Below are 13,556 nucleotides of genomic sequence, written 5' to 3'. Positions count from 1 at the left end.
AAAAAAAAAAAAAAAAAAAAAATGAATTCCCCTAATCACTGTGTAGCTCTGATAAAAGGCACCTGAGTGCTCAGCTCCTCAGTTCCCACATCCTCAAAATAAGGACACTGCCCACTTATCCTAGAGTCAGGGCCTCTGATTACAGGAACTACAGCAAATATAAAGCATTACTATAAAAGCCAGGAGCCTAAAGTATAAACAAAGCTGAATAACTTTTTCAAATTCCATTTCTTTAATTATTACTCCTAAGCGTTTCGATTCATCTAATAATTATTTGTAAAAGGGCGCCTTAAAACTGGAAAGCAACCTCTTCATTTACCTGAAAGAGGAAACAACTAAAACGGCACCGCCTAGTCTATTCAATCAACCTGCTGTCTGCGACAGGACGGACAGAGAAGGAAGAGGCAGTAATTTCAAAATCAGTAAGAGGCCTAGAGATCATAACCACCCAGAAACAGAATGAGGCTGTGCTCAAATTCATCCATTTCAGCATCCAGTTCTTACCAGCTTTCTTCCGCAGATCCAGCAGAAGAGGTGGGAATCTCAGGCACCCTCCCAACCAGAAGTCAGTATACACGGACACTAGTGTAAAAGAGAAAAGTTTTCTTCACTGACACCTTTATATTGTTGATGAGAGAGGAGTGAGGGAGGAGGACAGCCAACCTTTTTTTCTTATCTGAAAACTGCCCACATATCAGGTCCAGGACGCTGGATCTGATGATGATGACAATGTTACTGTCAGTGAAGGGCACCCATGAGCCCAACTACGGTTTACACTTGAATTTTAGTCCCCAAGTTTCTCTGTAGCAGTTGTGAGGTGCGCCCCCATGAATACGTTGCTGGTAATGGTTTATGCACCAAAATCTATAGATGATTTACTGCTTTGCGGGGCAAGTGGGTTTTGAAACAGGTCTTGCTCTGTTGCCCAGGCTGGAGTACAGTGGTGTGATCACGGCTCACTGCAGCCTCAACCCACTGGGCTTAAGCGATCCTCCCACCTTAGCCTCCCAAGTAGCTGGGACCAAAGGCACTCACCACCATATCTGGCTAATTTTTTTTTATTTTTTTGTAAAAACAGGGTTTCATGGTAGAGCATGGTGGCTCATGCCTATAATCCCAGCACTTTGGGAGGCCGAGGTGGGCAGATCACAAGATCAAGAGATTGAGACCATCCTGGCTAACATGGTGAAACCCCATCTCTACTAAAAATAAAAATAAAAAAATTAGCTGGGCATGGTGGCATGCGCCTGTAGTCCCAGCTACTCAGGAGGCTAAGGCAGGAGAATCGCTTAAGCCCAGGAGGTGGAGGTTGCAGTGAGCCAAGATCACAGAACTGTACTCCAGCCTGGGCAACAGAGCGAGACTCAGTCTCAAAAAAAAAGACAGGGTTTCACCATGTTGCCAAAGTTGGTCTCAAAATCCGGAGCTTAGGCAATCTTCCCACTTCCTCCTTCGAAAGTGCTAGGATTACAGGCGTGAACCGCCACGCTCAGCCAATGATTTACTTTTTTAAAATAAATTTATAGGGCAGATTTTGAATTATCCTTATACTATCACCCTGAATCACTTTCATCCTGACAGATATTCCTGAGCAGGAAACAGAGGTGGAAGTGACAACTAGCTTCAGCAAACCTAATTCTGCACAGAAATAAACCACTACAGATTTTTTAAATAATATATTTAATACCTCAAAATTAGGTTTGTCATATTTATGTATTTTTTCTGGAAAATGACAAGTTCCTGAAATCCCTAAATGGCTGGTTTCATTACCCATGTGCTTGTAAAACACATTCATGAATACAGTATCAAAATTAATTTTATTTCCCCACAGAATGCTTTAAATGTTATAAAATATATATCTATTGTTATATACATGCATATATATACACACACACATGCATACATGAGTACACACAAAGAAATGTATTGAGCATGTTAAATGTTAATGTCATTCTTCAGAAATGTTTGGTGGGGCCAGGCACAGTGGCTCATGCCTGTAACCCAGCACTTTGGGAGGCCAAGGCGTGAGGATCACTTGAGCCCAGGAGTTTGAGATCAGCCTGGCCAACATGGCGAAAGCCCGTCTCTACTAAACCTACAAAAATTAGCTGGCCATGGTGGTGTACGCCTGTAATCCCAGCTACTAAGGAGGCTGAAGCAAGAGAATCGCTTGAAACCGGGAGGCAGAGGTTGCGGTGAGCAAAGTCTGTGCCACTATACTCCAGCCTGGGTGACAGAGCAAGTCTCCATCTCAAAAAAAAAGTTTTGGTGGGAAAAAGAATGAGAACCACTTATCCACAGTGAACCCGCCGACAAGTACACCAAAGACTTCTGACCACAAAAGTCACAAAAGATACAAATACTAAAGAGACTGTGCCAGGAATACATGTTAGAAGTCTTTGGCAGACAGGCAACTGGCTGTAGCTATTCTTTTTTTTTTTTTTTTGAGAAAGAGTCTGGCTCTGTCGCCCAAGCTGGAATGCAGTGGTGCGATCTTGGCTCAGTGCAACCTCCACCTCTCGAGTTCAAGTGATTCTCCTTCCTCAGCCACCCGAGTAGCTGGGATTACAGGCACCCACCACTCCACCAGCTAATTTTTTTTTTTTTTTTAAGTAGAGATGGTGTTTTGCCATGTTGCCCAGGCTAGTCTCGAACTCCTGACCTCAGGTGATCCACCTGCCTAGCTAGGCCTCCCAAAGGGCTGGGATTACAGGCATGAGCAACTGTACCTTGCCTATTCTTAAAGAGACAACAGTACTGGCTCCCTGAATCCATCAAAGTACTAATGGCCTTCTAATTACCAGCCTCTGGTTAATTGGCTTAAAAACCAAAGAGAAAATATTGAGTGTCCCAGGGGTAAGGTGGATGAGCTTCCCCAGGACTGAGATCAAATACATGATGCAGAAGCCCCTGGACGAGGTTCCATCTGAGCCTCAGGAAGAAACCTGAGGGTACTTCGGCACTTGGAGGGCAAAACTTCTGAGATGCAACCTAGATCTGCAACCGCAGAGCATCTTTATTTCGAAGAATTCAGCAAACTAAAAAATAGTAATCCTAGAGAAAGGTGATGAAGTAGAAATTGCTGTCATCATTTATACAAACTTGTAGTTTAGGATTCTTTTGGTGGAGAGATGCAGGAAAGACGGCAGAAAGAAAAAACAAAAAGAGGGCGGGGCGTGGTGGCTCATCCCTGTAACCCCAACACTTTGGAAGGCAACATGGGCCATCACGTGAGGCCAGAAGTTTGTGACCAGCCTGACCAACATGGAGAAACCCAATCTCTACTGAAAATACAAAATTAGCATGGTGGTGCATGCCTGTAATCCCAGCTAATCAGGAGGCTAAGGCAGGAGAATCACTTGAACCTGGGAGGTGGAGGTTTTGGTTAACTGAGATCACACCACTGCACTCCAGCCTGGGCAACAAACAGTGAAACTCTATCTCAAAAAAAGAAAAGAAAAAACAAAAAGAACCTACACCTACAAGTTAAAGGAAGAGACAATGGCCAAGGATTCATCCATTAGAGAGAACTTGGTGTCAAAGAGCAAAAAGCTACCATTCTAGTTTAGCCAAACTTCATAAGCACTGTGTAATGTAGATGAGCAATAGTATTGCTGAACATTGAGAAACTGAGTTGAAACAAGTGAGCAAATGTGTAAATCAAACCTTATTTATTGCTTACTTCAAATAACCAAAAATCATATGACTAAATGGAAACCTTAAAAGTTTACTCAACCCAAGTTTCAGTATCCAAGCAAGATGGGAACTGAATTACCCTATGCACACAATTGTCCACGCATTCTAAAATATCTACAGACCAGGCAGGGACCCGGTCCTGCCAGGGTGGCACAAGGAGCCCGATCCAGAGACTCTGTGTGAGCCTGAGGACAGGCACATAACTGTGGCTGGGAACCCGGGTCTGTGGGAAATTCACAGGTTTTCAGAGGTCTGGGAGAAGCTGCAGGTCAGTACTCTGGAGGCCTGCCCAAACTCCTTGCCTCAGTAGGCAAAGCTCAGTGAAGAGATTATAAAGAGAAAAAAGTAACCAGTCATTTTAACTTTGGCAGAGTTTTGTCAATAACTGAGAATTTCAACTTGGATTTTGCAGAATTTCTCAAGACTGGTCTGTTCACCAATCTCCAGCCCTAATGACATTATGATATTAGAGAGCATCTACTCCTCTAAAATAGTCAGTGTTGCTGGGCTGGTTTTATTTGGAGGCCAGGATCAGGGCAGGACTGAACGGGCGAGAAAAGGAAACATGCAGCATCACTCCTTCGCTAGAATCAAGACCAGGATTCGGCTATAAACACAAACGTGTCGTTTAGAGACTACAAGATTATACTTCTCACCGCAAAATCACAAGACAGTTTTTATGATTCAGAGAGGACAGAAATAAAAATCAGGTCTTCTTTGCCTAGTAAATAAAACAAAACAATCATGCAGACATTGACTATATTGCAATGTCACCTGCACCGCACCGACTACTAAATAGAGCTGCCTCTGTCGTAATTGACTTTTATTTTTATTCTTTTTTTTTTAGAGACAGAGTCTTGTTCTGTTGCCCAGGCTGGAGTGCAGCGGCATGATCATAGCTCACTGCAGCCTCAAACTCCTGGGCTCAAGCAATACTCTGGCTTCTGCCTCCTGAGCAGCTGAGAGTATAGGTATGAGCCACCAAGCCCAGTTAATGTTAAAATTTTTAATAGAGATGGGATCTCATTATTTTGTGCACGCTGTTCTCAAATTCCTGACCTCAAGTGATTCCCCCAACCTTGGCCTCCCAAAGTGCTGGAATGATACACATGAGCTACCGCACCTGACCAGTAACTTACTTTTTTAATAAGGGGAAAATTATTTCAAAGTGATCATCTAGTCTGGGACAAAGAATAAGATTATCAGCTGTTAGTGTAGAGACCAGGCAACTTCCACTAAGGAATTGTGTGAAAAATACGCATTCAGTTAAAAACGAAAGAATATATACCTCCTGAAGCTTAAAGGAAAAATAATCATAAAAGAAAAACAAAACAACTTAGCAATGTGTTTCCCCAACGCTGAAATATCCCATCCCTCACAGCCTGGCTGCAAGTTTCACAAAAGCCATCCCTAAGTACCCGCTTCCCTCCGCAGACCTCCTCCTTCGCTGAATAACTGGGGGCTCTCTCCTACACCCAGCCAGACAGCTCTGCACCAAATGACACACGATGTTGTGCTATTTGCTAAAATTACATAAGGTTGTGTGTGGTTCGCTAACTATTTCATGTGTATAAATGCCTTTTCTTTCCCAAGTAAAACATATGAATTACTCGAGAACAAGGTTTAGTTTTATTCTCCAATTGCCTGTTCCCCATCCTCAGGCCTGAGCTGAGCTGAGCTGAGCACACAGGAGGCAGTGAATACACACAGCCTGAGAAAGCTCCCTCCCTGTGGAAGGGCTGAGTGCTCAGTGTTTTCACAAACTGCAGCACCACTGCACTGAGCTGTGGGGCTTTCTGTGCAAGGGGGCTGCCCATCCTGTGCCCCCGTCCTGCGACATGAGTCCTCAGCTGGCTCTGCTGCCTGACACTCCCAGGAGGAAGAAGTCGTTCACACAAGACCACGCGACTCGGCTGCTGCCCCCGTTTAATCAGACTGCTGCAAATGCTTGGCCAAAAGCAATAAGGGCATGACTGAGAGACTGTGGGAGTTTAATATAAAAAAATTAATAAACAAAAACAGAGGGGGAAGGAGAAAGGGTCTACCTTTTAATAGGGCCCTAATTACCCAACTCATAGGATCAGCCCAAATGAGATGGGAGTTTATTTCGGTGTTTTTTTAATTATTGTTTTTTTATATATACATAAATTGCTGCTATGTGTTTTCTTTTCTCTGAGCAATTATGCAGCAAGTACGTAAAGAGGAGAAAAAATATTAATTAAATATAAGGTAATTGTGGAGTTGGCCTGGAGAGAATGAGTCTGAACTCTGGACAATCACAGGCTACCAGGGTTTGAAGACTGCTCAGGGCCTCCCGGAAAAGAAAGAAATAAAAATACAACCAACCAACAGGCTGATACACAGGACAGCAGGAAGAGCAGGGCACAGAAACACGAGCAGAGCAAGGGGTCTGCAGGGCTCCAAATACCAGAAATCAGTGAGCTGGCCGACTGCTCATGGCTCCCGAAGAGCTTTATCGAATCAAGCCCCGAAAGACGGACGGGCCACTCTTCCGGTGATCAGTTAAATGGGTGCAACAAAACTGGAAGAGGGAGGAAGGCAAGGACTGCAGCAGTCTATCGTGTTCAATCCGGACTTCGGGCTGAGGGGCACGGAGGCGGGCCCCATGGGAGGCAGGCAGGCGTCCTGAGAGACTGGCAGGGCGGGGCCGCCTCTTGCTTTCCCACCACCACGACCTCAAGCAAGGGCCTGGGCAATACCAAAAGAGTGAAACGAGGCCACCGTGGGAGTGCTGGGATATAAGGCCATAACTGGTGACGTAACAGCAGGTGACACGAATGACAACACTGCTCCCCCGAAACCGTCCCGGCAGTGCCTGTATCACCCCGGCCTTTCTACAGGCAGCTCAACTGGATCCAACTCCCCCTCAGCCTGGGAAAGCCTTAATACACACTGGAATTCAGACGTGTTCATACCTGCTAAGGCCCTCACGTCATCCCCTCCTACGACTACCAGAAGGGGAGTGAAGAAAAACAGGTGAAACTACAGGCCCTGTCGAAACAAAACCTTGGCAGTACAGCCCTGTGCCTGCTATCGCTACGCAGGAAGAAAAAGCTCTCAAAAGTTAAACCTAGAGCTGACTCTCCCATCAAACGTATCTGGTTTATACAGAACCAGACTTACTACCCAGCCAACAGGATTTGCAGCAGGCCCTGAAAAGCAAAAGAGAATGAAAATGGGGTGGGCAGGCAGGGACTCTGGCCACCAGATGAAAAGCACTTGGGAGAGAAAATTACCTTTAGTGCTTAGTAGGCCTCTTCCCTAACCACGGTCTAAGAAGATAACATGTTGGGACTATCACACAATTACTGACCAGGCAAAACCAGAATTCCATCGCTTACCTGTTCTTTAAAGACCACTGAGACGCTCGCACCCTGAGGGGCAGAGCAGAGCTGGCTACTTCAGACAATCAAGAAGCCCAGCAACCTCACTCCACCTCAGCCTCCCAAGGGCTCAGGAATCTCACTAATGGCTATCAATCAGCCACAAACAAAGTGGTGCAGGACCATCTGGGGTGGATGCTTTTAGTTCCAGAAAAGACCAGGCTTTACTAAGAAGAGATCTCACTCATCCTTGCACCCAAGAAGGAATCAGAGGTCACTGACAGAGGCAGTCTCTAGGTGACAGCTTTTAAAGGGACACTACTGACACAGAACCGTAGGAACAGAAGGTTTCTTTTCATTCGCATGGCATTTTAATTACTAGAAAATGATACCACGTATCTTGGGTACTTACCAACGGCTCTCGAGGCAGCACATTTTCACTTCCTGGAGTAGAGCTTGGCTGCAAAGAAAAATAGAAACAAAAATAAGATCACAGTGCCACCCAATGGACATCAAAAAAAACAAAGATTTCCATTCTCAAACGAAGCACACGAGCACCTCTCTCTCACGTTTCTCCCCGGGTTTTCATGACTTGAGTATTCTGCAGTGGACTACCTGTAAAAAGTAGCTCAAAGAGTCTGAATTCACCAGGGAAGATAAAGACTGTTTCTGGGTTCACTGTCACAGCGCTCAAAGAACAAGGCTTGGTTTTGCTCAGGAAGGCTCACGATCACCTACTGAGCAGCAAGGGCGGGTGACCATCACAAGATCCACGGGAAGAGCAGAGTCCAGAGAAAAGGCTTGAAGACAGAGTGCAACACCTCCTCTTTCTGCCACCTCCCCAATGCCAGGGGGACTGGGAAGAAAAGGCGAGCAGCAGTAGAGAGCCAGATTCCGCCACCAGGGGGCCCCAACTGCCCACACTCAGGATTTTCTCCGGGCGGCTACTTTCGGGAGCCCAGAAGCCAGTAAACTACACAGGTTCCTATTTCTCACCTGTCACTAAGGACACCACCCCACAATAGTAAAGAAAGCCCCAGACTTTAATCCTTCTTGGAAATAAGCCAGTGACAGGCTGACATACAAGCAGACCAAACCTCTCAGCAAGCAGGCAGCACTGTGGCGGAGCTACTGGCTCTAGCCCCCTTCCTCCTCCTTGAGGCACTACCTCACCCTCACAGGTGCCTTCGACCCTTGACTGATGTAGCCAAAATTAGAGGAAGGGAAAGGCAGAGGGAGAGACAGATTCTAAAGAAATTTACAAATCTCCAAAAGAATAAAGCAAGCAGGTATGATGCTGAGTAAGCTATGATTAGTTTACTGTGACTGATATTCAAGTCAATCGCCAACTATCTACAGATAATATCCAGACAAGAGCAGCGAACTCTGTATGTCCCAGGAGACAGCCTGTAGCCTCCATTCTCCTGGCTACTACAGATCAGATGGAAGTGCCGGGCCGCCTTGAAACAGGACAGAAGAGCCTAGTCCACAGAGGTTTCCCAAAGAATTCCTCACGCCCAGTTGCTACCACATAGCTGGCACACAGCACAGTAGCAAGCACTCTGCTGGATGAAGGACTCTATCCTTCCATCCAAAGTCCTGTCCCAAGAGCCCCACCAACCCAGAACAAGAGGTTGGCCAGCAGGAAATTACCTAGAAAGTGAGGGTCGGTCGCAGGGAATTTCAGCAAGCTTTCCCTGCCTACCTGCCTCCCTGCCTCCCGCCATCCAAGCTCCAGGCATTGGTAAGTTCAAACCTTTAGAGCTCCAGCCCACACCCCTGTGAGGTACACATCAATTGCCTTCCTGCCTCCTCTTGGACTTAGGCTGTCCGGGAGCAGACTCAAAGTCCTCCCTGCCATATATGTTTTCTTCCAGAGTTCCCTCTTGGCATGAATGGGACAAACTTCACCAAACTATGTAAACTAGAATCTGAAAGGCCATCTTGAGACAGCTCCTTCTCCCTCGCTCCCAGAGCTAACCCATTACATCAAGTCTGCCAATATTCCTTCCTCAATATCCATGGAAGTGTGGTGTAAATCCCAGCACTCTGAGAGGCCCAGGCAGACAGACTGCCTGAGCCCAGAAGTTTGAGACCAGCCTGGGCAGTGTGGCAAATCCTCTTCTCTACAAAAAATACAAAAATTAGCCAGGTGTGGTGGTGTATGCTTATACACCAGCTATTCAGGAAGGTGAGGCAGAAGGATCCCTTGAGCCTGGAAATTCAAGGCTCCAGTGAACCATGATCACACCACTGCACTCCAGCCCAGATAACAGAGCCAGACCCTGTCTCAAAAAAAAAAAAAAAAAAAGTCCAGTGAGGCACAGTGGCTCAAGGCTGTAATCCCAGCACTTTGGGAGGCCAAGGCGGGTGGATCATGAGGTCAGGAGATTGAGACCATTCTGGCCCAGAATGGTGAAACCCCATCTCTACTAAAAATACAAAAATTAGCTGGGCGTGGTGACACATGCCTGTAATTCCACTTACTCAGGAGGCTGAGGCAGGAGAATCGCTTGAACAAGGGAGTCAGAGGTTGCAGTGAGCCAAGATCACGCCACTGCACTCCAGCCTGGTGACAGAGCAAAACTCTATTTCAAAAAAAAAAAAAGTCAGTGGAAACAATCCATCTGTTTTTCTCCATCTCTACTGCCATCACTTTGGTCCAAGCTACCAAAATCCCCGCCTAGGCCACGGCATCAGCCTTCTCATTTGTGCTGGCGCTCTTCCAATTCATTTTCTGTGATGCAAACGGACTATCGTTTCCAAAGGAGAATCTGATCATCCTATCCCTTATCCACCCACTCACCCAAGAAAACACAACAAATGCAACGGCTTCTCATTGCTCTCAGAAGGCAGAAAAACCTCAGCATGGCTTACAAGGCTTCACATCTCCTCTGACTACATCTCAGGTCTCAAGTGGCACCACATCCCCACTTCCACCCTCCACAGGCACACTGGCCTTTGCTTTCTCTGTGCCTTTGCACATGTCCTTCCTTCCCTTTAATTCATCCTTCAGATCCAGCTAGGACACTCCCTTGGGGAAGCATTCCTTCTCTGACATCCATGACTACATCAGTTCTCCCTGCAACACACTCACAGAACACCACATGCCTCTCCTTCAAGGACCTGAAGAGACCTGCAACTTTACATGTGTGTGACTAGCAGACTGATTCCCGTCTCTCTCACCAGATTACAAACTCCACGTGTGCAGAAACTGCTGTGTTTGCTTATCACTGTATCCCTGGGGCCTAGGACGGTGCCAGGCGCAGAGGAGGCCTTCAACAGAAGTGTGCTGAATGAATGAGCAACAAAGAATCAACCAATGGTGACAACTCAACTGAATGGATTATTCATATACTACAGTTCATTATCTTCCTGAGGGTTTCCTCCACTCCATTTGCTAGATCCTAAGTGCTAACATTCATTTAGCAATTTCTTCTTTTAATTCTCACAATAAGTATATCAAATTACTGCTGATGAGGAAACTGAGGCAAAGAGGTTAAATAACTTGCCCATGATTACTCAGATAGTAATTGGTACTACAGGGATTTGAACACTTCTATTTAGTTAAAATAAGCAAGTTTTGTTTAAACCACATTTTATTAAGCAACAACCTTAATGGTACCCTATAAATAATAATGCAGGTTATTTGAGCAGACAAAACAAACAAAAGCAAACAGCTTTAGTATTTAGGAAGCCCCATTCTGACTTAACCCAAAACTTTCTTCCTAAAATAAAACTAATCACTATGAATTGTTTTCACCAAGGAACTTCTCCTAAAATTAGTTCATCCGGCTGGGCTTGGTGGCTCATGCTCTGTAATCCCATCACTTTGGGAGGCCAAGGCAAGTGGATCACGAGGTCAGGAGATAAAGACCATTCTGGCCAACATGGTGAAACCCCGTCTGTACTATACAAAAATTAGCTGGGCGTGGCGGCACGTGCCTATAATCCCAGCTACTCGGGAGGCCAAGGCAGGGGAATCACTTGAACCCAGGAGGTGGAGGTTGCAGTGAGCTGAGATCGCCCCACTGCCTTCCAGCCTGGACAACAAGAGTGAAACTTTGTCTCAAAGAAAAGGCCAGGCGTGGTGACTCATGCCTGTAATCCCAGCACTTTGGGAGGCTGAGGCAGGTAGATCATGAGCTCAGGAGTTCAAGACCAGCCTGGCCAAGATGGTGAAACCCCGTCTCTACTAAAAATAAAAAAATTAGCTGGGCGCAGTGGTGGGCACCTGTTGGAGGCCGAGGCAGGAGAATCGCTTGAACCTGGGAGGCAGATGTTGCCATGAGCTGAGACTGTGCCACTGCACTCCAGCCTGGACAACAGAGCTAGACTCCATCTCAAAAAAAAAAAAAAAAAAGTCATCCCTTCAACAGTTAATATTTACCAGACGGAAAAACTTTAAATAGTACACAGTGCCAAATAAGTCTCTTTCATCATACAACCTTTAGCACCTTTTAAATTATGAGCCATGCAAATGAACTCTTTTTAAAAAATTCAGTATTTAAAAGTCAAAAAGAAAGCTTCCTTCTCATTCCAACCCTAGGGGACCCACACTGACACTGGTTCCTGATATATTCTGCCAAGGATGTTCAAAGTATATATGAAGCATGGCCGGCTGGGTGCAGTGGCTCACACCTGTAATCCCAGTACTTTGGAGGCCAAGGTGGGCGAATCATTTTGATGTCAGGAGTTAGAGACCAGCCTGGCCAACATGGTGAAATCCCATCTCTACAAAAAAATGACCCGGCCTTTTTTTTTTTTAATCCTGGACTACCCCGTGAACATTTTTTTTTTAATTTTCCACCATCCTGGCTGTTTAAAAAATTAAAACAGGCTGGGCACAGTAGCTCACACCTGTAAACCCAGCACTTTGGGAGGTCAAGGCGGGCAGATCACCTGAGGTCAGGAGTTCAAGACCAGCCTGTCCAACGCAGCGAAACCCGGTCTCCAACTTGATCCTGGAAATCTTCACAGGGTAGTCTATGATTAAAAAAAACAAGGCCGGGCATGGTGGTTCACACCAGCACTTTGGGAGGCCAAGGTGCGAGGACAGCTTGGGCTCAGGAGTTCAAGACCTGCCTGAGCAACATGGCAAAACTCTGTCTCTGCTAAAAAATACAAAAATTAGCCAGACATGGGAGATCCGCCTGTAGTCCCAACTACGCAGGAGGATGAAGTGGAGGGAGGATCAACTGAGCCCAGGAGTTTGAGGCTGTGCTGAGCTGTGAACACACCACTGCACTCCAGCCTGGGTAGCAGAGTAAGACCCTGTCAAAAACAAAAAGGCTTGGAAATCACCCACAGACATCTATTGCAACAATAAAAGAAAAAGATCTAAGGCAATCCATGCCCAGAATCTTTAGAGGCCAGAATGGGGAGAGCCGGAAGGGAAGAAAGCAAAAGCAGAAGACTGCTTTAAAAAACGTCGGGCAAAGACCACAGCAGCAGAGAGAGAAATGCTTTTCTTTCAGTAGAGACAAAAGTGCTCTCACTCCTGCTGCCAAGGCGCTGACCTTCCCCAACTGGAAGGCGTTCTCAGATCCTGACCTGATGCCCAGCAAAGAACAACCTCACAGCCACCTCACAGATTTGAGCAACAGGCAGAGCCTCCAGGTCTAGGAGTACTCATCCTGCATCTGCCCAGTGACTGTGACTCCAGATATGTCCTAAGCCAGTCTGGGTAGCTCTCTGCTGGGAACAATAAGGTTCAATCTGACCAATATCCTTTGAGATGCAGTGGCATGACAAAAAGTACACAACTGTGGCATTAAGCACTCAGTGATTTGGGGGTACACTGCTCAACCTCTCTGAGCCTCAGTTTCCTCATCTATGGGAATAACGGGAATAAGACCACCACCTCACTTTGGGGATTAGAGGAGATGATAAAAGTTATTTCATGTCACTGCTCTGCTCAAAGTCAACCAATGCACTTCTACTTTGGGCCATGATGAAGTAATAGGGAACAGATTTGCCCTCCCACTATAAACAACTAGAAAACTAAGCCAAATAAATAAAACCACTGCATATACACATTAGACAGCAGGCAGTGCAGGACTATGATCTCTGAAAGAAGAGAAACAAATTACTTGAGGCTTAAAATCACTCTGGCTTCCTACCAGGAGACAATTTTCAGACCCAGGAGAGAGTGGGGGATCCCCAGCAGAGCACAGCAGCCCACTTGAGATGCAGCAATCAGAGTGGGCACAGCCCACTTGAAGAGACAGCGATCAGGGTTCAGGAAGGCCAAAGCAGCTGAAAGTTGCAGGACAGACTTCAGAAAGAAAGAGCTAGGCAGAAAAAGTGCTCCAGAAATCTGACTGGAGGTTCCCTCAGGTCTTGGCTGAATACTACAACTTGTGCATGCACACGGTGAAAATCCACAGTGATGAGGAAGCTATGAGCTGACCATTTCTTAGAACTCTCAGAGGGGGGCCGGGCGCGGTGGCTCAAGCCTGTAATCCCGGCACTTTGGGAGGCCGAGGCGGGTGGATCACGAGGTCAAGAGATCGA

General features: G+C 46.2%; 1 protein-coding gene across 2 annotated transcripts in view; it reads right to left on the bottom strand.

Annotated features, from left to right (window-relative positions):
• Positions 1–13,556, bottom strand: part of PEX14 (peroxisomal biogenesis factor 14) — a 149,198-nt gene that overhangs the window by 124,173 nt on the left and 11,469 nt on the right. For both annotated transcript variants that reach the window (XM_017503864.2, XM_017503873.1), the window contains exon 2: positions 7,453–7,500. In XM_017503864.2, coding sequence (XP_017359353.1) covers positions 7,453–7,500 — 48 coding nt within the window. The remainder of the gene's footprint in view (positions 1–7,452; positions 7,501–13,556) is intronic.

This window comes from Cebus imitator, unplaced genomic scaffold (genome assembly GCF_001604975.1).
Source record: "Cebus imitator isolate Cc_AM_T3 unplaced genomic scaffold, Cebus_imitator-1.0 Scaffold15, whole genome shotgun sequence".
NCBI lineage: Eukaryota > Metazoa > Chordata > Mammalia > Primates > Cebidae > Cebus > Cebus imitator.
Note: the sequence above shows the minus strand (reverse complement) of the source record. Positions and strands in the feature narration are given on the sequence as shown.